This window comes from Halichoerus grypus, chromosome 5 (assembly GCF_964656455.1).
Source record: "Halichoerus grypus chromosome 5, mHalGry1.hap1.1, whole genome shotgun sequence".
In the NCBI taxonomy this organism is placed as follows: domain Eukaryota; kingdom Metazoa; phylum Chordata; class Mammalia; order Carnivora; family Phocidae; genus Halichoerus; species Halichoerus grypus.
In genome coordinates, this window is record NC_135716.1 from 33,185,689 (window position 1) to 33,209,887 (window position 24,199).

Here is a 24,199-nt window from a genome sequence, read left to right on the forward strand (position 1 = left end):
GAATACTTCTCAGAATGCATTATCAAGAATTATTTATACCCTACTTTCTTGAACACTATCCATCCCATTATCCTGAATTTTCTTCTTTGTACTTACCAGTATATGAAATGGTATGATATATTCTTTTTTTTTTTTTTAAAGATTTTATTTATTTATTTGACAGAGAGAGACACAGCAAGAGAGGGAACACAAGCAGGGGGAGTGGGAGAGGGAGAAGCAGGTTTCCTGCCGAGCAGGGAGCCCGATGTGGGACTCGATACCCGGACCCTGGGATCATGACCTGAGCCGAAGGCAGACGCTTAACGACTGAGCCACCCAGGCGCCCGGTATGATATATTCTTTCATTTATTGTTTGCTTCCCCCAATAAATGTAAGGATTATGAAGGCAGGGGGTTTTGTTTGACATGTACACTAGCATATTTCCAGCACTCAGAACAAAGACTGGAACATAGTAGGTACCCCAAAACGATTTGTAGAATGAATAAGTTAAAAAAAAATTGTAAGTAGCTAGAAACTCACCAATTATGCTGTTCTTTGAGTCTTAATTTATAGTGCTATGCTATGGAATAAGGATAGTCTCATTTTAGCTCATTAGAGGTATGAAGATCATGTATCTATGGGACTGGCTTAGGTAGACTGTCATTTGAGAACTCTGAAACCGATTCCACCTACCAAAGAATCTGACCTTAATACAGGGTTAATGGAGATGCTCTGGCTGACTGATCACATATCTCACTAACTGAAGGGCAGCATACACTATGTCTATTCCAAAATGATATGTGGGCACTTCACAGAAAGATGTAAAATAAACCTATCTTTATCTTTATTATTTCCTCCCTTTGCATTTTAAATCAGAAGAGAGGATGGGCATAAATCCATCATTCAATTCAATGTTTGGCCATTTCTAATACATGGTTACAGCCGGAATTCATAGTTACCTCTTTTTTTTTTTTTTACTCTGAATATATAAGTAGAAGAAGGAATATAGTAACATCCCTTTAACCTATGGAATTTTCCTTAATCCACAAATATGCTTTAGCCAATTTAAAAACAACCTCCCACCTTAATCTTACTCATGAACTTTACTGTGAAATTCAACACAAACAGTAAATTTGTCTCTCCCCAAAGAAAACAGCAAAAGGAAATATTAGGTGCCTAGACCTTAATTATAGGTAGGCTATCAAAAGATTATGCTAATTAAAATGTGAGTTGGTATACATAAAATATCCAGAGTTCTCATCTTTCAAATTTTTATTCATTAATTTCTTTCTAGGTCCAACTATTTCCTATGTAGGATTGATCTATATAACAATAGTGATGTTTTGCAGGAAAGAGGATTTTTATGTAAATGATAAAAATACATTAATAACGAGTGGGAGGGACTCAACAGTCATTGTCATTTTAACCTTTACAAGCAAGATCAAAGGAATAACAAGAATGCAGAACAGCTTAGAGGTGAAAGACTTAACAGCATTTAGGGCCAACTGGAGCTCAGGAGGCCCAAAAAACCTGCTCAGAGTACTTCCTCAGTTAAAGTATTTACCTTAGTGACCTCCTGGGAAGTCCTTATTCTTTTGATACATTTAAACGTACTTAAATTTAAAAAATGGCATTAAATGTCCTTAAAACTTGTTGCACTCTAACAATTGAACATTTAAGAAGATAAATCTACATTTCAGATCACTGATATAAATTTCAGTACATATAAACATAGCCTTTTGTAGATACTAAGCAAAAATCATGGAGGTTAAAATATAGATAAAAATGACACATATGTAAGTATACACTAAAAGATTATTTAAATTTTTATTTTTTTATGGAGAACGTTAATATTTTATAAAACTTGATCTCATTTTATTTATTTTGTAACATTATTTTCACCTTTTTTTTACCTATAATATCCTAGCATATTTTAAGAATTTTATGCTGGAAGGGGTGCTAATGAATAATTAAATTAACACTCCACAGTAAATAAAATCACAAAATTATTTTAGTGCTAATTAAATATCACACAGAACATTGTAGACATTATAACAGATGAAGACATGGAAGAAAGAATATATTCAAGACTAAAGGACATTTTAACTAAAGTTACTGAAGCAAAAACTATTCATTTTTTAATATGGCCCCAACAACAAGGGCAGATTGTTATGATATAGAGAAATTTTAGAACATTGTTTTTTTTTTTATAACCATCTTAAATTCTGACATTCTGAGTCAATACCTGTAGCTATATTTGATTATCAATTACTATAAAACATACACAGTCCTGCTGTTTTTGAAAGAATTTAGTTGTTGCTAGGTTATAGAATTGAGTCACCAATAATCAAAAGAAAACTAAACCTAAGTATTGAAATTGATCTTTTTTACTCACTCAGGCAATATATTAATTCATGTGTATAAAACTGAAAAATCTACAAATATTATAAGTATTCATTTAATATTGTTGAACTAATTATTAAGTTCATATCATTTTCTAATTAAAAATTCTGCTTAAAATATTTCTTAAATCACTCTTTTAAAACAATTTCTGGATTGAAAAATATCTATGTTGTGTTTTTCACAAGATAACTTGGCCATCACTTTTTCCCTCAGAATCTTAAATGACCAACAAAGCCAAACTTCTGACTTTAATGACATACATTTCAATAGAATAGGATTGTACTAGGATATTTTTTATGTTTATTTAATTTAAGAAAGTATATTCACACACATCATAAGTGTCAATACTGAGTGTCTGATATATAGAAAGGCATGATTAACTTCATATTAGACTTGCCTTTTTTCCCATTATTAGATGGGCTTGGTGTTTCTCCCTCATTGTCTTTTTAACATTGGAAACAGACAATAGCGGTTAATAATTAAGGTCACTAACAACCCAAATAAAAACCAAGCACACTACAAAAGATGAAATCACACACTAGGGAAACAAATTCATGCAATAAACATGACATCTCACATTAATGAACACAAGAGTAAAGTATATCCTTCCCATCCTATGAGAAAAGTAATAAAAACAAAAATAAAATGAGGAATAAAGAGTCATTCTATAGTAAGTTAGAAAGATTATAGTTACGGTTTTATGTTAATTTAATAATTGATGTATTCACTAATTAAGTTAATTTTGAGAATAAAGCATAAGTGACAAACTGGTTCAACAATTAGGCTTTATCTTAATGAAGTGAAAAATAAATAAAAATATTAACTACCACTGAAGCTTCCAAATTAATGATTTCCTAAAAAATGACTTTCCTGTGGAAGCCAGTTCATGAACAGTGTGAAAGCATTTCAGTGTTCATATGGACTAATATGAGATACATAAGAATGGGCAAATAGGAAAACATTAATTGTACAGCTAAATTAAAATGAAATTCATTTTTTATCATATTCTCTAAACATGGGATTCCTATAGCATTGCAGGAAAATGGAAGATACGTGATACTCAGAAGAGAGATAGTTATACATTTCTGGAAATAATGCAGCTAAACTTGCCTTTGTTTCGTGGTCAGATGCACTCTGATGATTATTCTCATCTTTATGACATTAAAAATAGTTACCGATAATCAGTAACTATAGCTTAAGAGGTCTTGTGTCTTATACTATAAATACATCCTTGAAAATACATGTTATGCACAATATACATAAGGACATTGCTTTCACACAGTTGAAAAGGAGAGAACATAAGGCACATAAAGTACACTCTTCTGTTCACAAATGAAAAGTGATGATGAGTTAAACATGATGAAATTAGGACTACAGTTATCCTTCATCGTTCAAAGAAATTTAAACTTTTTTTAAAAAACTGGTATCTTAGAAAAGATTAGGAGTCAATTCTGTGTTTCAAATAAAAATAGTGAAAATTTGATAAAAGAAGCATATTAATACATTTACTGATTATATAATATTTTAAGTTTTAAAATCTTTCAAGAACATTCTGACAAAGAAAGTGGCAAAAATTATGACATGTAAACATAACAGGGACTTAAAAAAACACCAAAATGAAGGCCCTCCACACCACTCAGAAGACAGACTCTTTAGTAAGAAATTATGATTGTCAATAAATATTAGAGCAATATTGAGCTGGGATGAAGAACAGGAATATACGGTTAATTGTTCTTATTTTATGAAAAAAATTTATGAAGAAAATTGTGATAGTCTCTAAAAATTTTAATAGACTTTATATTCTGCTCTATATTTACTTGTAATTTGCCTCTACAAAACTAAAATTCTTTAGAGAAGAGGCTAGGACTGCAACATACTACTCAGTGTAACCCACAGTAGGAACTCAGTTTTTAATAAATAAATGAACTGAATGCAGAGTGGGGTAAAGGATAGGTATGAATTTGATCAGAGGCATTGTCTATAATTTTTGTTTGATTTAAATATTAAGGAACATGTTCAGATGGATAAATTAAATATTCTAGTAAGTTATCTAGATTAGATAGCTTATATAATATTTCTCCATTAATAAAATCAGGCAATTTATTTAAAAATCCATACTGAAAAACAAACTTTTTATTGTGCATTTATAAATTTAGAGCCCAAAGTCTTATGTGAAATTGAAAAGTCATACTTCTAAAACATTCAGTTATTTATTTTAGACACACAGTCAGACAGACCTGCCTTGACCTCTTCACCCTGCTTTTCTCCCCACTGCTCTTCCACATGCCCAGTTTCTTCATTAACTTCTGTATTTGCACGAGTAAAGAAAAAAATAATACCAGATATGTATATTTGTTACCCTTAGTGACAAAAAATTTCAAATTATTCATGATATAATGAATGACTATAAGGAGATTAATAGATTATTTTTAATGAGTTTCTCACATGTTATGGAAGCAAATAAGTATTCTATTAATAAATTATCATATTATCTCCTTTTATGATGGCTTTGATTTGTAGAAGAGAAATTGTAGCCCCTAAAATATTTGCATATGTGATAACTGCGTAAAGTATGCAAAATACCTGTCTATAAACTTGATATATTCTTAGAAAAATAATATATATCTTTTCTTCTCCAGAACCAAAAAAAAAATATTACAAACTCTCTTTTATTTTCATAAAATGCCAGGACATCAAAGTTAGGAGAAAATTTTAAAAAATATTAATGCCTTAACAGTTGTTTAGCACATTGTACTTTTCTTATATTGCCCCTATTTTTTCTGGTTCTCAAACAAAGAGAAGATAACCAATATTGTACCATCACGAAAACCAACATATCCAAGGTTTTAAATTAACTTACTTAACAGACTAAAATATAACCAAAATCAAAAGGAGTTAAAAGTAGGAGTTACTCATTTTTTAGTTGTTGAACAGGATGAGAAAAATAAACACGTCATTACCTTGATTTTAAAATAATGCCATTAAATTACTTCTGACAACTTTTTAAAAGATAACCCAAACATCATTTGATTTAGACCACCAACTGATAGCCTATTTTGGGTTATGCACCTTTAACTTCAGTCGGAATTTGAAAACTTCTAAAAGAGATATTTTGTATCTCCATTAAAGCTAAAGAAAATTACACAATTATGTACCTGCTGAAGTCTTCATATCAACATTTACAAAAACACTGCTGAAATCATTCATACAATCAAGCAAAACAAAACAAACAAAAAATCCTTTTATCTCATACTGGAAATGGTAAGGGAGGTTTTAGCTCTCCTTCCTTTTACTTATAAAAAAAAAAATCACAAAGAAAGGGGATATTAAAGGAAAACCATGGTTTTAATAGATTCTATAGGGCAAAAACTGATGGCATATAGAATGTTGGTTGACAAGCCCATTAAAAACTTCCTGAACCCTGACTTTCAGCATTAGCTCTATGTTGACTTTCTGGTAGGTTTATTATTACAAACAACAGAACTACTCACATCTCAACAGAGTATTGCTATAAAAGATATTAAAACTGAATTTTTTTAAAAGTTGTGACATAAACTACGTTTCTGACTTCATATGCCAAGTGAAGTCAAACTCTGTCTTTAAAAATCCTGGGGAGACAAAAAATTTCCTACGTACCACAGAACTTCCTTTCTGGAAAGTACTTTTTAAAATTATATAACCCATTCTGATGCAAATAATTAAGAACTACAGAAATGCTGCTGTAATCTCCTTGTCAGACAGCATAAGAGAACATTAGTCATAATAGCATGGAGTTGTTTAAAATCATGGTACGTAGGATAGAAAGAACCTCAATATAGAAGGCCATAAATCACTCAGTGACTAACAAAAACACAACTGTTCCAAGTTATATAAAGCAATAAAAGTATTGCTTCCCAAATGCAGTGCACTTAAAATTTTGTTACAAATAGGTTATAGATATCTTAATATAAAACATATTTTAATATAAACATCTATAGAATGACAAGATTATTTTAGGGATATATTATACACTATTTGAAGTAGCTTTTCAATTTTTAAATAGTGTTTCATGCATTCATTCAACAAATATTTTTTGAGGGCCTATAATGTGCCAGGCATTATTCTATGTGCTGGAAATTCATAAGTAAATAAAACAGTTAACAATTCTTTAAATTTACAAAGTTAATTTCAGAATTCTTTCATTGGCAGAGGAATTTTTATTATTTAGTAAATGTATTACACTCCATATATCATGACTCAATATTTTCTCTTGAGTCATAAATGTAGTGTAGATAATAAAACTGTATATATTTAACTTTGGTATACTGTAAACAGTCTTGGTACAACATGAAAAGTGATGTAGGAAATACAAACCACAATCACTATCTAATTCAACAACTTTCTTTTCTAGAAAGTCAAATTTAATAACTGAAAGATCATCATAAATACGAAATGAAATATATGATGATAAGTATCACTAGACTAGGTGTACATCTTCAGTGACATAAACACAGACTGCAATTGATATCTTTGGTTAAAGTCTTCCACGACATATAGAATTCTGCTTGAAAGGCAAATTAAAATTTTTAGAAACAGAACATTTTATCTTGTCATTTAAAGGAAGTTCAACTCTTTGCATTCTTACTTGAACGAATCAAAGAAACTTAACTCCTTGGTATAATTTCCAAGTAAAACAAAAGTTGAATACCAAAAATCATAAAAGAAAATCATTTACCATATATAAAAGTCTACACAATGGAGGGACATCAATTGCAGTTGGGTTTATTTTTGCTTACACAGCCCCCCAAAAAGGCTGTCAGCACAAAACAAACCCTCCTTTATGTACAGACCTTCATAAGGTTCTATCTCCTTGACTCCATTGTCTAGGAAAAACAAAATAAAAACAAAACAAAAAAGGGAACCAAAGCACAGGGGTTAAAAACAACAGAAATTTCCAAAGGCACAAAATGTATGTATCATCCATTAAAGAAAAGTTAAATGGTGATTTAAATATATATATATATATGTATTTTTTTGGCAAAGCACATCCAGTTACTAAATAAAGGGACCATTTAAAAAATGAGGTTAAAAATTATTATATTCTATCATCCATGCTTTTAGAGGTCCTTTATCTAAGAATTTATAGATGTTTGGGGAGTATGCTCATCTGTGTATAAACAAATAGTGTTTCTTAGGCAAAAATTTGAAAGTATTAAAAATATCAGTACAACATGCATCTTTCTTTGTATATTCATGATTACCTTTTCTCTGGTACTCCAGTTTTGAGAAGGATCACCATTGTTGTGCATCAGCTAACCAGTCCTTTGCAGTGTGTGAAAATTGATTTGGCTAGTTACTAATAAACTTTATGTAACTATCAACAATTACATACACTTAGTTGTAGCAAAGAAATATCATCCAACTGCTTATTTAAGAGTATTAAGTTTACTTTTTAAAATGCATTTATTCAGATTTTGAAAATGTGCAAGAGCAATAACAGTAGGTTATTTTACCTCCAAATATTACAAATTTTAAATGCAAAATATATAACATTTATAAATATATTTATAAATATAACTACTAGCAAATGCGGCTAAGGTGTTCAATTAACAAAAGAACGCTAACACAAAGGTAGTAAAAAAAATCTTGATTCACCTTAGCTTCCATGTGTATTTCCTACATGACATAATTAGAAATAAAACTTACTTCTCTCCAATGTTCCCTTTGGCGGAAGTTGTGGAAGTTGCCGGCCCCTTCGTCCTGCCACTGGAGTACTTGATGGGCTGGTTTGGACTGACCCAGTACGAGGATGAGACCTACAAGATACACCATCGATGCTCATTTTCAGTAGGATGAATGAAATAATTTGAATACATTTGGTTCATATGATAGCTGTGCAAGTGCAATTTTAAAAGAGGTGTAGCTGCTGGTTAAAAGGTTAGGAAAGTAGGACAAAATATGGATATTTGAATGATTGTCGAAAGATGTTTCTACTTTTGTGTCATATGCATACATACACAGATACATGCACACAAAATCCTACAGTAACGTCCATGGAATTGTTCATGTAAATTAGTATTCTATCCATTCGAAAGCAACAGGAGAGTTCTGCAGCTCAAAACATAAAAGGTAATGTTTTACATTTCTTTCTACCAGATTTTAAACTCTCAGCACTACTAACCTCCCTCCCTTGATCCAAGGAGATTTTTACTCAGGCTTATATTAGATATCCCTTTATTAGAAAATATCTCCTGAAACTACAAATAAAACCCTGAACAATTCAAAATTCAACTAAAGAAAGTACTGGTTAATACATGATATTAGTATTGATAGAAAGAAACAAAAATCTAGTTTTAGTTATTGTCATTATGATGATTATTCCAAAAGTGATGTCTAATGGACACAAACAATTTCTCATTCTGTAGGAGAAGAACATGATAGTTATGAGGTGCATTATGGGGGGATTTACCCAGGACTCCTGATAAATGAGAAATCACAAAACAAATGTAGTCAGGACAGTTAAAAACAAATTACAATGGTAGCCACACACTATTATATCCACTGAATATAAATAGTGTGCTTACACTGAAAAGGTTAGTATCGATTGTTATTAGTGATCAGCCAAGGATGATAGAAGAGACCATTTAGCTGCTGGGAAAATAAATAGGTGTGCTGGTGGGGCAAAGGGGAGGTTAGTCTGATTGATTTATCTTTCACCTCGATAAGGCAGGTGAAGGAGGGGCAGATCTTCCAGTCATTAATGAAGGCATCGACCTCATGAGGTTTGTATCAGGACGCTCAGTGGATCTGGAGCGGGTGGTGGTCCGCTCTAGGAGAGGCCGTTGTTCTGTTGATCTGGATCTGTGATATGGCTGTCTATCTGCTGCTTCACAATCCCTGAAACGTTAGTCAAAAAGCAGCTCAGTTGATCTTTAGTGCCCTTCTGCTATTTGGTTATGATGCATCAAATTGATTTTGAAAAAGGTCATTGTTTAATATTATAGAATTTGCAAAAACATATTCTGAGCAATTTTCACTAAACTTCTTCAGCATATCTAAGGAAACCAAAATCTGCCTTTAACAGCAATTCCCAATGAAGCTACTAGGAGTTGCTCAGTTATCATCAGTGACAAATGAAATTGCCTGCTTTCCAAAATGAGCTCCCTAAATGGAACAGGTGAAATATGTGAAGTATTCTATTTCAAAGAATTCAATGGCTTTTCCTAACATTTTTCGTAAGAGTGAAGAAAACCATATAAGCATTAATTCTAAAGCCACTAAGGCTATTATATGTCAACTGAGCTATAAAAAGGCTTTCAGCACAAAAATAGTATATTGATGCACCCAAACATTCCAACAGAAGAATCGAAATGTTGTAAGAGAACACTGCAACTTCGCAGGCTGTAGTCATACTAGTCATACTTAAACACGTGGTCCACAGGAAGAATCACAGACAACTGGTTAATCAGCCAATCTATGCCCCCTATCTCGGGGCACTTTAGCAATGCCAACCGATACCATTCAGAAATGTATTAACAGATCAAAAATAATAATGGTTCTGAAACAATGGGATCTCTTTGACCACAAGTAGGACCAATATCAAAACCGAACCCTTGTTGAAAGAAGTATACTTAAATTTCAGGAACCCATCATTACTGACTTTTGTATCCCTGGAATTTAGCATGCTTTTAACACTTAATGTGTGATCAATAAATGTTTTCCAACACCAGCCCCACTATCTGCGAGACAACCCTAAGAACACAATTTTGGCTCGAGAGCTCCAAAGTAACACATACGCCAAATTATACTTCAAACTGTGCCCTCCCCATCTAGTTGTAACCATAGAAATGGAAATGCTTACATATTATGGACTGTAAAAACAAGCATTAGTCTCCCCCAAGACTAATGTAAACAACTTCCACTTCACCTGTAAGTTCTCCCAATCTCATTTTTGATAATGAAAAATGCGGGCAATTAAAGAAAAACAAGAAAAGAAAAGACACAATTTCCCACATGTATTTAATTATTTGGCATATAATTTTGGACCAGCAGACATGAGATTAGATGACTTTAGGAAGTGAATGCTGGGTTTATTCTACAATATAGCTTGTCATTCTCTTACACTTTAAATTTACAAGGTAATAATACATCAGTCAAATCATTCTAATATTTTAAAATCCATGTGCCATGATATGATTGATTTCCTAAGATAAATTTAGTATTTTAATATAAGTATATCCAGGATATGTCAAAAAAACTGACATATACAAAGTGTAAATACATATACAATATTCAATTACTTTCAAAGAGATATAAAAAAGGCAACCTGATGGTATAAAAATTTATAGTTCTATTTCTGTTCCTGAAAAACTATTTGAGAGAGAACACTTTTCTTTAGAAATAAATGTGCTAAATAGTTTGTTAAATGTTTTTAGTGTACATATCTTTGTATAGCTTCATCACAGTACATAAGCAGAAGCAAAGGAACATATATATATATATATATCTTAGATTCCTTAAAACCTATTTTTTTGGAGAGTACCAATCTTTACATTATTTTCAGATTTCCTATTATCTTAAGTTAATAATAAACTTATCTTATTATATAACATGTAGTGACAAAATTTTGTGGAATGTCTTTGACTATCCCAGCAGAAAAGCAGGCTAATCTTTCCTGTATTTATGCAAAATTTGATTTATTCTGATTCCATCAAGCAATTTTCCCAAGTGAAAACTAAGATGTTAGGATATATACTCTTACTTCTTTGGCACTATATTTTAAATAATTGAAATACATGATTGTGAGTGAAATCCAGAGAATTATTTCAAATTTGTTGCTATGTCCTTAAAAGGATACTGTTACTTTTATATAAAGCAAACAGGTCACTCTTTAGGAAATATCCCTTATTAAAATTTCTCTTTAGCAGAAAAGTTGTTTGAAGACTATGTCAATGTTTTAAATTCTGCTTGTAATTCTTCTCTCCATATTCATAAATAATATGAATTATATGATTTCCATAGTGTGAAAGGAAAATTGGTTGATAAGTGAAACACAGACACACACAAAAAACCCACAGTAGAAGGTAGCAATTTCCTAAAATGTCTACCATAGTTAAGGGGAATGAAAAGCTACCATATTTTAAACTTAGATAACACAATAGAAGATCAACACAGGCTCCTGCTCCCACAATTGGGTGAGAATAAGCCTTCCTAAGTAGGAACTAAGACAATTACTTAGAAAATTGAAAGCAGCAATGCCTACGTCTTACATATAACACCCAGTCTTATAGCAGGTTCTTTAAGGGAATGAGATATAAACCTTGACAGCTTCTACCTAAATTCTTAGTGAATTTTAGTTTTAAGATAAGAACTTAATTAATTTTGAATGATAGCAACTGAGATGTGGGAAATATGCATTTACAAGGCATAAAATATTTTAGTGCCTAAACTTGGGTTCTTAACTTGGGGTCTATATTTCAGTGTAAGTAGTTTTCTTTGTACCTCCACTTAATTTACTTTATTTTACTTTAGGCATTTTAAAACATTCCTCTAAAAAGAATGGCCATAAGTTTTCCAAGACCGCCGAAGGGCAAGCCATATAAAATGTTAGGAACCATGCACCTTTAAATTTAAATCTTTCTTAAGGTAAATAATCTTGCTGTCTTTTAAAAAGTGATATCATTTCTAGTAACTTGCTATCTTTCATGGTTCTATTTTTTAATAAATAGTTTATAATTTGTAACATATGTGTAAAATAGTTCAGATTTTTGCATGCATCATTTACCTGGATAAATACCAATTACCACTCTGCATTATTTAGGGGCTCCTATTCCAAGCTGCAAGTGTTTGCAGAGGACCTGTTTAATAGCCCTTCCACAAACAGAGCTAATTCATCTTGACTGATAATACCGTAACAGGAGCCAGTATTGTAACAACTCAGTTTTATTATTTTTTTATTTTTTATTTTTTTACAACTCAGCTTTAAAAGCCTATAATAGCACAGGTAGACATTGAGCTGAGGATTTCTAAGGGAAAAATAATTTTATAATCATCTTGTAAAGTTGTCCATTTTGAGTTATTTTTCCCTTCACTATAGTTGCTCTTAAAAGATTTTTTAAATTTCCAAGTATCTGGCACAGCTTTCTACTTATTTCATCACATTTGCTATTTACTTTTCCTATTCTCAATTACAGCACAATGTAACAGGGAAGAATAGGGCAGTGGGCCTTCTTTTCTATAACCACTTACATTCGACCATCACAATGATTCAACTCCATAAAAACAAAAGCTCAATGTAGAGCATCTCTGTAGGTATGACAAAAGAATACTAAAAATACTCAAAAAAAAAAAAAAAAAAGAGAGAGAAAGAAAGAAAGAAAAAACAACCACCAGCACAATACAAAATTTCAAAGTAATTTGCAGATATTAGTGAAAATTATCCTAGAATATGACTCAGAACTTATAGTCTATGATAAATTAGACAGGCTCATTTCACACTTAGATTGTAAAGATGCCATAAATAAATGTAAAAGGTTTTCTTAAAAAATAAACTTGTAAAAAGTGAAGCTATTTATTCTTTTTTTTCCTTTTCATAAAGAAATTATTTCTCTAATGCTGAAATCTTGTATTAAAAAAATTTTCAATGTATCTCTAAAGGACAAGTACATCTCTCATTTGGGGCAAGAAATGTCTTCCTTGTATCCATATTGTGTAATGCAGTAAGCTGATTAACAGCAGAAGCATTACACTTTTGATAAAATATATTGAACGTCTAGAGATTTTCTGAGAATTAACTGCATAACTGAAGAAATAAATACAGGATAAAATTTTAAAAATAGACGTTTTAGGGTAATTAACAAAAAATATATATTTATATAATATAACAAATCATTTAAATTCTATGACTCAACTCTATAATTTTCATGCTCATCATAAATTATAATGTACAAGTTAACTTCTTAAAAACTCTAGTTTATATTATTTTAGTATTGCTTCCAAGGTAAAGAGAATTGCAAGACACACAATACTCACCATGAAAATCATGGTAAATAAAGAGATACTGTGTACAGATAGGAACACTTTTATTATCCTGGTGGAAGATAGATTAATTTATCCTTAGGCATGATAGCAACTCTTTACAGAACATTTCTGCTCACTTAAATGTAAATTCTGTATGTTAGTTAAAAGTAAGTGAGTTTATTCAAAAATAATAGCAGTATCTAGTGTTAGCCAAGTTAACAACCTAAGATGTGAAAACAGCAATAATACATATAGTGAGGTGAGAAAGTAAGACACTTCTAATGTAGGAAAACATATTACTGTTACTGATAAGCCTAGTTTATCATCAAAAAGAGAAGTAAACTGTTCTCATATCTAGAGATGCATTCTTCTTAGAAATAGGAGATAGCAAGAAGAAAAGATTATATATCTCAATTTCCTGAAGAAAATTAGGGACAAATGCAATACTGAAAAATAAAGATATATTGTATTATTAAATATACACACACAGAAACATAAAATCTGTAAATGTCTTGAGGATATTTTGAGTATTCTATTAAATATTTATAAGATTCACTGTTATTTTTTACTTCAAAAAATAACAGAAACAAAACCACAAATAAGCAGGGTTATTTACTCAGCAATTAACATGCAGCAAATTAATACATCTTTAAAATATATTTTTTAAAAATCCTGAGATATATAATTACCATCAATAATCTATAAAATTCTTACTTTACTAAATAGATAATTTTCATTGTCAGTGGATGTTCAAGTTTAATAACATTTTGTCAATTGTAAAAAATTATTGTTATTCCACTACGGTAGGGGATCCCTATGCTTTCCCTTCCCAGGTCCTCAAATTTTCCATAAAATAACAAACATTTTAAAGATGTATGTCTAAAAGACCAAATTATACATGGTTACTGTAATATATGTGTAAATGTGATGAGGCTTGGTCCTCACACTAGAATGCTGTGTTCAACAGTTTCACTGATCAACTCTGAACAATTCACTAATCTTCCTTCGTTTTGTTGGGTTTACATGGAGAATGGAATGGGCACAGTGTGATGAGCTCATACACACCGCTACCAGCTGCCCTTAGCTGCCACTTCAGGTCACTCCCAATCGCACAGTCAGAGGTGGTGGTCAGAGGATTAATTCCCCCAACACACACATACACACACACACACACACACACACATACGTCTAACACAGCAAGAGGTATGCACATTTTCAGACATAAATACTGCCTTACTCACAACTGATGACATGATGAAAATAGTCAATAAAAAATGACTAGATCTCAGATCTGTACCTCTGAAACAAATAATGCAATATATGTTAAGAAAAAAAAAAAAGAAGAAGATAGCAGGAGGGGAAGAATGAAGGGGGGGAAATCGGAGGGGGAGACGAACCATGAGAGATGATGGACTCTGAAAAACAAACTGAGGGTTCTAGAGGGGAGGGGGGTGGGAGGATGGGTTAGCCTGGTGATGGGTATTAAAGAGGGCATGTTCTGCATGCAGCACTGGGTGTTATGCACAAACAATGAATCATGGAACACTACATCTAAAACTAATGATGTAATGTATGGTGATTAACATAACAATAAAAAATTTAAAAAAATGACTAGAAACACCAAAAAGCAAGAAAAATAGGGCCCACTGTCAAGAGACAAACTCAGAGATGACAGAGATGTTGGAATGAATAGACAGGGAATTTCAAATAAGATAATTGATATATTAAAGTCTACATTAGAGAAGATGGACAACATACATGGAAAGATGGATGGATTACTTTCAGCAGATAGATGGAAACCATCAAAAAGGGTCAAGTGGGAGACATGCGGTAGAAAAGGGACACAATGTGCTCTGGGGCCCCGGGCTGGGGTGGATCATGGGTGTGATGGAGGAGACTCTGGAGCAGCCCTTGGAGGACACAGTGAAGAATCTGTCCATTGTTTGAATCCTGGGCACAGGTTCATAAGGACTTAATCTGGGCTGCTGTGGGATCCTGTCAGATGAGCATGCTGGGTGCTATCTGTTCTAGCCCAGCAAGCAGCCAGGCTAGCCTCTGACCCCACTGATACTCCTGCGAGACGCCTAGAATCAGATAACGGGAACATTATTCTCCAGAAACGTGGTGTCACAGTGGCCGTGCACAACAAGGCTTCTTGATGTCTTATATCAAATTCTCCAGCAGCCAGTCATCTAGGGACTTAATCCTACCTATGTTAATTACCTTACAAAGCTATTGAAGTTCCAGAAGTTAGGCCATTCGTTTCAAGTGCATTAGGTGCTTTTCTATTCATTTTAGATTAAGCTTCTTTACACTCTATGGACTGACTTATCAAAAATATTAGTAAGGAAGGGTCACATTTTGAAGCAGCAGGTCCAGGTCATTTTGTATACAGAATTTTGTTATGTTCAATAAATCAAGTTGGAGGGGGAAAGAAGTCAAATGGAAATGCTAGAAATACAGAAAGTAAAATATGGCAAAATATTAGTTAGAAAATTTTCCTGGACTCAGTTTATAGGGGTCTTAAATGCCTAGTTAAGAAGTTTAGATAGGGTTTAATTTTCTTTTTTTTTTTTATTTTATTATGTTATGTTAATCACCATACATTACATCATTAGTTTCTGATGTAGTGTTCCATGATTCACTGTTTGCGTATAACACCCAGTGCTCCATTCAGTACGTGCCCTCTTTAATACCCATCACCAGGCTCACCCATCCCCCCACCCCCCTCCCCTCTAGAACCCTCAGTTTGTTTCTCAGAGTCCATAGTCTCTCATGGTTCATCTTCGATAGGGTTTAATTTTCAATGAGAGTGTCCTAAAGCTTCTGAACAAAGGTAATTTTTAAATAATGAATTAAGAAGCTGAATTCAGCAGTAGTGTATGGAATGAATTAGAGTAGGAATAGGCTAACTTATACTAACAGGGGTGAAAATAGAGACGAAAGTATGGATGACAAACATTATAAATCACAATGTACAAAATATGCAACATGCAGTATACACAATATACACAATATACAGAATTATATAAGCAGAATTTTAGGGTTAGAAGGAATCACAGAAGTCATATAATCCAATCTTTGTCATTTTAGAAATAAGCAAACTAAGGCTCACAGAAACTTGGGACACGTCACACAAGCAGATGTTTTCTTAGCTGGAACTCGAATCGAGCTTTCTCAATTCTAAAGCCTGTTAACTTCACTGAACTATAAATTCTCTGATAGCAGGGACTTTTTTTTTTTTTTTCTCTCAAACATGTTTGACATCACCATATGAATTAAATGTAGAAATAAACAAACTAAAGAAAAAACCTGAAATTCCCAGCCTCCAAAATGAAATGATGATCTATTAACAGAAATGAAAGGATTCTAGGGAGGAATGACAGTAACTTCAGGTTTGAACTCAAATTTGTGAGGGGTGGAAAAATATTCTGTACTGATGTCAATCAGATAGAGAAATCTGGCCTTCAAAGGACAGAGCTGCACTGGAGATACGTTTTGAGAAGTCACTGCATAGTGTTAATATTTCAGGATAGGTTGGTTGATTCCTTATTTCAATACTATTTACTGCATTCATATTATGGGCCAGGAACTATACCAGCTATCGGAAGTTTAGGTCAAAACCACAGAGATGATAGGATATGGCTCAACACACAGTCAAAAAGTTGAGGACATGAGAAATAGAAAAGAAGAGAAGGAGACAGAGAACAGTCAAAAGGTAGAATGAGAATCAGGATAGTAATGCATTAGAGAAACTAAAAAAACAAACAAAAAAAAAACAAAAAAACACAGTGATTAATAATGGCAGGTGCAAAGAGGCAACACAGATAAATATGTATAAAAGCCTTGGCAAATAATAACCATGGGGAAAATAATTTAAAATAAAGTGCTGGAGGCAGAGGTCAAACTGTAGAAGGCTGAAGCTTAGGAGCTGATGAAGGAGTGTTGGAAGCATACGTAAAAATACATACTCAAGAAACATGACATTTATAAGAGAGAACGGAATCATTCTCAAAGCAGCTTGAAGGTGTGGCAGAATAAAAAGAAGGTGTTATTTAGACTTCATCCATAATTCAAGAAGAAACAAAATCATGAAAATAAAAGAGGTTGAAATGCAAGAGAAACAAGAAATAATTAGCGAAGAAAAATTCCAAAGGCATTAAGAGAGGTTACAGTCAGAAACACAAATAGAAGATGAGTTGTGATGGAAAAGAAAATACTTGTAAGAGAGAAGATTGGTAACAATGCAAAGAAGTTAAGACAAAAAGGAAGGTAGCTCAGGAAGTATGAGTTACTTGGATTTGATCACGTTTACTAAGGGCTCTCAGTACTACTTGCCAGATAAGGCATCTATTTATAAGCAAACAGGAAACTCCTCCCTCCTGTGACTCTGCTAACTTTGTCAGAATCCTTTCTCTAATCTTAATTAGTCTTAATCATGGCCCCAAATACCCTGAGATAAGACCAGTCACTGCCTCTCTTCAAATTTCATGGCATCCCTCAGCATTACTCTAGAGAGACCCTTCCCAGAACCTTGCTCCGTTCTAGCACCAAAACAAGTCCCAGTTCTCGCACTAAAACAACTTATGATAAATTTAGGATATTTGACATAAATCACTTCTACTCAAGCATCTTATCCCTGTCATTCTTAGTTTTCAATTAAAGGGCAAGCTCAATTGCCCCTGATGTCATCTCTCTAAATTCTTCATCTCCTGTACTTTCTTCTATATCATTTTAATCTCCCCTAATTCTCTTAGCTGTATTTTCAAAAATCCTTATCCATCGTTAACAAACTTCCTTGTATCATCAAAATCCCTTTGCCTTCCTTCCTTACCCATCCTAGACTCCTATGATTGATCACCTGACCCACTCCCATATCAACACTCAGATTCCCCCTTTTTTTAAAAAAAGATTTTATTTGTTTGTCAGAGAGAGAGAGCACAAGCAGGGGGAACGGCAGGCAGAGAGAGAGAAGCAGGCTCCCCGCTGAGCAGGGAGCTTGACGCAGGACTTAACCCCAGGACCCTGGGATCATGAAGGCAGATGCTTAACTGACTAAGCCACCCAGGCGTCCCCTCAGATTCCCTTCTAACCCAATCTTTCAAACATTCATCAGAACCCCAAAATTGGTTCAATGCCATAATTGGATTTCTCTACATCTAGGCAACTGGGTATAGTTTAAGCAAAAGTTATATTCATTCAGGTTGGCACAATGCAAATTCATGGGTTCCAACTTCTGCTGCGCTGCTATCACCAATAATCTTTTTACTTTTATTTCATCAGTTCCCATCACTTTTTAACCAATGACCATTTTAAACTTCCTCATTTCCAATCAAACACCATGTTCAACCTTGGGCCTCCCCACTCAAGAATTTGTCTCAAAAACAATCACCATGATCTTGATGTACAGCAACAACAAAATTGAGGCTATCAAACATAATTACCTTCAATTTAACAACTTTTTTTCTAAAAACTTATTTAGTTTCAACTCTCTCATCTATTTTCTTCCTGTCTCAAAAGGAAACAAGAGCTTCTTTCTGTTTACATACTCCATCTGTGTGTTTAGACCAATCTCCTGCCCTAAGACCTTTCTAATAGTCATCCTCTCTTTTCTGTATTTTCAATCTAACTTTTCCTAGAGGATCTGTTCCTCCAGCCTACAAACTCATGATGCATTTTGTATTCTAAAGAAAGAAATTACTTTGATATCACATACCCCTATCCAGTATTTCTCCTCCACACTCATAGTGCATCTATTTTTTTAGCTCCCAGGTATGCCTCAGGCCACTGCAATCTGCTTTTTTCAATCACCCCCTTCTGAAATCATTGAAGAAGTCACTGATGAATCCTCACTTGCCAAATCTAATGGGCATTTTTCAGTTATTATTTTTCCTGTTGACATCATTTCTTCCTGCTTTAAACTCTATTTTGTTAGCTCTATTCTTCTCACTCTTCCTTCTCTAGGTCTCTTCCTTTATCTACCACTTAAATGTTAATGTTTCCCAGAGTGGAGAAAAAGTCCTTGGCCTTCATTTCATGGGTTGTTTCTCTGATTTCACTTTCATTTTTGTAGCTACTTACTGTTATTAGTGAATTTACTCTCAAATTACTCTACATAGCTCAAACTACTTTAAGTTTTAAAGTTATTGATTTTACTCCTTGCTGGAGGTTTCCCCTTAACTCTCTCAGTAATTCCAGAACTGAGCTTGTCTCTCGCCTAAACTAATTTCTCTCTGAACATTCCTCCCCCCATTCACCTTTGTTAAGGTACCACATGCATCCAGTTACCCAAACTATAAGACTCATTATGTTTCTTGACTCTGCTCCCCATCAACATCCAAATGCTATTATTTACCATGTATTACTGATTTCAATTGATTAAATCTCCTGTCTTCTTTCTATCTTTCCATCCATTACCTTACTTAGTTCAGACCCTCAAAGAGTTCTCTGCTGCCCAAGACCAAGGCAGCAAATATCTTTATGCATGCTTTTCTTTCACACACCCTTTTCTCTCAAATCAACCATCCACATAGTCTCTAATTATTCTAGAATGAATAAATATATCATAACCATCTCCTAATTAAAACTCTTTGAAGTACCTCTATCACTTACAGTCTTAGATCTAAATTCCTTAACAGAACATACAAGGTTATCCATAATTGGGACCATCTCTATCATCCCAGATTCATTTCTTGCTATTCCCTGCCTTGTGGATAATGCTCCAATAGCACTAAAACATGGTATTTATTACTTTAGTGAGTTTGCTCATACATTTCTTTAGAATTCCACTGACATCCTACCTTACGCCTATATAAATCTAAATAATTCCAATTCCTCTTTTAAGATATAGCCTAGTTGTCTTCTCCATGACCTCTTTACATGAAAGTCCACCATCATGCTGCCAAAAAATGATTTAAGTAGAGATAAATACTAGGGGGGAAAAAGTAAGGTATGGGGATAAATTTTTTAAATATAAAAGATATTATTTATTAAAATAAAGGCTATATCTTAATAAAGGGATATTAATAAAAGGTAACATGATACCTATTCTAAATATGTTTGTTTAAATGTTGACTGTGTTTAAAAATACACAATGACTCAGATAGATTTGTACTGGTTAGCATAACCTGGTCAGAAGAAAAAGAGTTTCGATTCCTAATATTAGTTAATATTTGTCTCCTGAAATAATATAAAAAGTTTAGCAGCCATTAATTAAGCTACTATTCATCTGTTCCAAAGAGATAGGTCTCATAATTTTTCATTTTACAAGGCTGGGGTAGAGAGACTGGTGATTCTGATTCTTCACAGACTGGGGATGCCACGTTTAATTTACTACATTCGTTCCATTCAGAAAAATGCAGATTTCATATAGTGTAGTGTAGCTACACTATAGTTCACTTGGAGCTCTTAACACATATTTACCCCCAGAAAGGGAATTTCCAGATCATGACAGTAAATGTCACCTTGAAATCTGGGCTGGGAAATTGGACACTTAGAGAGTTGGTGCCACTTTCTTTTCTTTCTTATTCTTTCTTCTTTTTCCTCCCTCTCTCCTCTTTTCCTTCCCTCTTTCCATCCTTTCTTTCTTTCACAACTCTCAATAAAGAGGTCACTTTTCCTTTAAGCGTTCAGTTGAGTTGGGGAGAATTTGGAAAATTTAGTTCAGAACAATTCCGCAAAAGAAAGAGATGGGTCCAGATGTGAACTCTGTCAAATAGGTAAAAGAAGAACAATGTAGCAAGGGAATTGAGGATATTTCTAAGAATGGAATCAACCTCTGGATATGTAAGTAAGTAAAGTGGAGACTAATAGGGAAAAGAAAAGGGGCCAAGAGTGTGGAGTTCTCTATTGAGATACAAGAGCTAGTGCGGTAAAAGTAACTCAGTGAAAAAATAAGAAAGAACCATGTGTAGTTCTGGTCCAAGAGTGAAGTATTTGAATTAAGACTTTAGAGGTGTAATAATTTCAAATGATGATAAGATTCAGATATGGCCATGGCAGTAACTGACTAAAGTAGAATTGGGAATAAAGTTCACTACGTCCAATTTGAGACAGCCAAGGAAGTGAGTGGCTGCTGCACAGATCATTCAGGTGAACGCTAACATCACTCTGGTTGATGGCAGGAATTATTAAAAGTTAGACTAAAGCCAGGTGCCAAAATCTTCAGTGAATAAAATGGAATAACCAAGAGGTCACCAGATGATCTCAACATGGAAGGGCTGTGCTCAGTTACATTACATACAAAGGTACAGGGGTTAAATTAAAGACAAGAAGCCTAGAGAATTATGGTAACAAACATAGGAGAATGGATACCTGATTATATCCTCAATAATCCTAGAATCTCATAGTGGATTGAGGTGAGGGTCAGAAATACTGAGTAACTCAAAAAAGAGTGAAAACAAATGACCAAAGTCACTTTAAAAAAAGCAAAGAAAGGGGATGTTAAACTGAAAATCAGTATAGTGTTTACTACTTCTATGAAAGAGGCATATGGATTCAATAGGCAAAGATTCTACAGATAGATGCAATAAGTAAAACCATAAATTCTGGTTTTCAGTTTGGGTAGCAGATTCATGGATTTCATTTTATCATTATGCTTTGACAGGTGCACATATTCTTTTTTGTGTATTAAACTGATAATGATGAAAGATAGTATTTTTAAAAGCAACTAAAGAATTTCATTCTTACAAAATCCACCCAAATTTGTCTAGGAGTAGGTGTACATTAGTCTCACATACTGGAATCGTCTAAGTGATGGCAAATCTTCAGTAAGAAGATTTTTTGCTACACTCTTCTCTGCCTGCAGGGCCTCGAAATGTCACAGGATGGCTCAAATCCCTACTTGATTACCTGTTTTCTAAAGCTGATTTTCTTAACTGTGTTTTACTTTAATATAAACATTAATGATATTGTGTTTCCTGACCACAAAATAAATCATGGCATAAAAGGCAATTCAGAAATATATCATGCAAAATAGGCCAGCTAGGCTAGGTTCAGAATTTGAATAAGTACATGAAATTGATAACCAACCTAGAGCTGATCAAGAACTGATTCTACACATGTTGGCTCATTGAAAAAATAAATAATATGAAGCAATTTACTTATTGATAACTAAGAGAAGTAGAATATAAAAAAAACTAATGTGGTGCAAGATTTTAACTTGAATTTAAATGAAGATACCAGTGTAATTAGAATAAGCCTATAATCAGTAATGTCTCATTCATGTCACCCATTTTAAGAAAGGTCTTGGTCAATTATAGGGACAGTTATAGAACTACTTCCTTACATTTTTTTTTTAAAGATTTTATTTATTTATTTGAGAGAGAGAATGAGATAGAGAGAGCATGAGAGGGTCAGAGGGAGAAGCAGACTCCCTGCCAAGCAGGGAGCCTGATGTGGGACTCGTTCCCGGGACTCTAGGATCATGACCTGAGCCGAAGGCAGTCGCTTAACCAACTGAGCCACCCAGGCGCCCTACTTCCTTACATTTTTGTAAGGTAATTGTATAATCACTGCAAACCCAAATAGAATGTAATATACAGCAAAAGTAAAAATAAAAAGACATAACAAAAAGGAATTATTTAGTATTAAAGCAAAATAACAGAAAAGAGACTGAGAAAATACAAAAGACAATAAAATACAGCAATAATCCCTACCATATAATAAACTGGAAGGCACTACATTTCAATTATATTTACTGAAAGACATCACAAAACTTCCATCATTAGGAGTCTATTGTTGATATTATCTCTTATGTTTCCTTCTACATTTATCTACATGAATTCAATCCTTAGGAATTTATTCATTAGTTTCAATTTTTTTTGTAAACCCTTTTATGAATAACTCTTAATGAATTAAGTTAATAGTACAAAAGTGGTCACACACAACCCAGATCACTTTGAAACAACTGAGTAGAGCACATAATTCTTAATCTATACTAGCTGAACCCACTACCACATTATCACTGCTACTCTCTTCTCTGCCTTCAGGGCCTCGAAATGTCACAGGCTCAAATCCCTAAAGCTACATAAAGCCTGGAGAAACTGTAAGCTTTTAGAGACCTTCTTTGCCTTCTCTTTCTAGTTTATCCTTCTTTCGGTTAAATGCCAAGTAATTGATATTTCCCTTCAATATAAGGAGAATGGGGGTAAAGTAGAAATGAACAAGGATTTTCCCACAGACCCAATATTCTCCATGGATCCAGGATTATCTATGACCAGTTGAGTAGATCACAGCCACCTCTGACAAGGTAAACTATAAACTGATCAGTTCAACCTAAGCACTTCTAGGACTGGTTCCTCAACTGTGGGGGATGGGAGGTGGGGGAGCAGATGATTAAGATATGTAAAAACCAGTGCTGTCTAAATATATAATTATGAAGGTGGTCAGTCAAATGCAATTAATTTTTAAAAATACTATTATTCTATCCTTCTAGGTAATCAAGGGTTAACTGTAAAGCCTGGTGACCTAAATTTTTAGAGTCATCAAGGAGATGATACTAGCTCATTAAAGGGAAGCTTTGTTTTTGACATCTTACTACAATTAAAGTATTTACATATGCTTTATTTTCTATTATCTTATATAGTAAGGATAATATTTCTATATTTCATGAATAATCATATATGTATATATATAAAAAGCAGAAATAGAAGTGAATTATACCATATCATTAGACAGGCACATGCAATTCTACGAACAGACTCAATTGTAAGAAAAATATACCTGCCATCCCTGTGATGATGTTCAGTGTTCTGACTGTATCTGGAGCGAGGTAGAGTAAGAAAATGACTGCAAGCATGGCAGAAACAAGAATATAAAT

General features: G+C 33.3%; 1 protein-coding gene and 1 pseudogene across 47 annotated transcripts in view; one reads left to right on the top strand and one right to left on the bottom strand.

Annotated features, from left to right (window-relative positions):
- The window catches only part of RIMS2 (regulating synaptic membrane exocytosis 2), a 583,728-nt gene that overhangs the window by 190,068 nt on the left and 369,461 nt on the right, over positions 1–24,199 (bottom strand). For 12 of the 47 annotated variants that reach the window (XM_078072141.1, XM_078072143.1, XM_078072146.1 and 9 more), the window contains 2 exons: positions 9,079–9,258; positions 8,068–8,177 (listed from right to left, as the gene is read on the bottom strand). In XM_078072141.1, coding sequence (XP_077928267.1) covers positions 8,068–8,177; positions 9,079–9,258 — 290 coding nt within the window. Of the gene's footprint in view, positions 1–7,211; positions 7,245–8,067; positions 8,178–9,078; positions 9,259–24,102; positions 24,169–24,199 lie in introns of all 47 variants that reach the window. The other 35 variants (XM_078072145.1, XM_078072105.1, XM_078072101.1 and 32 more) reach the window with 7 other exon arrangements.
- Positions 15,268–15,539, top strand: LOC118553429 (ragulator complex protein LAMTOR5 pseudogene; annotated as a pseudogene).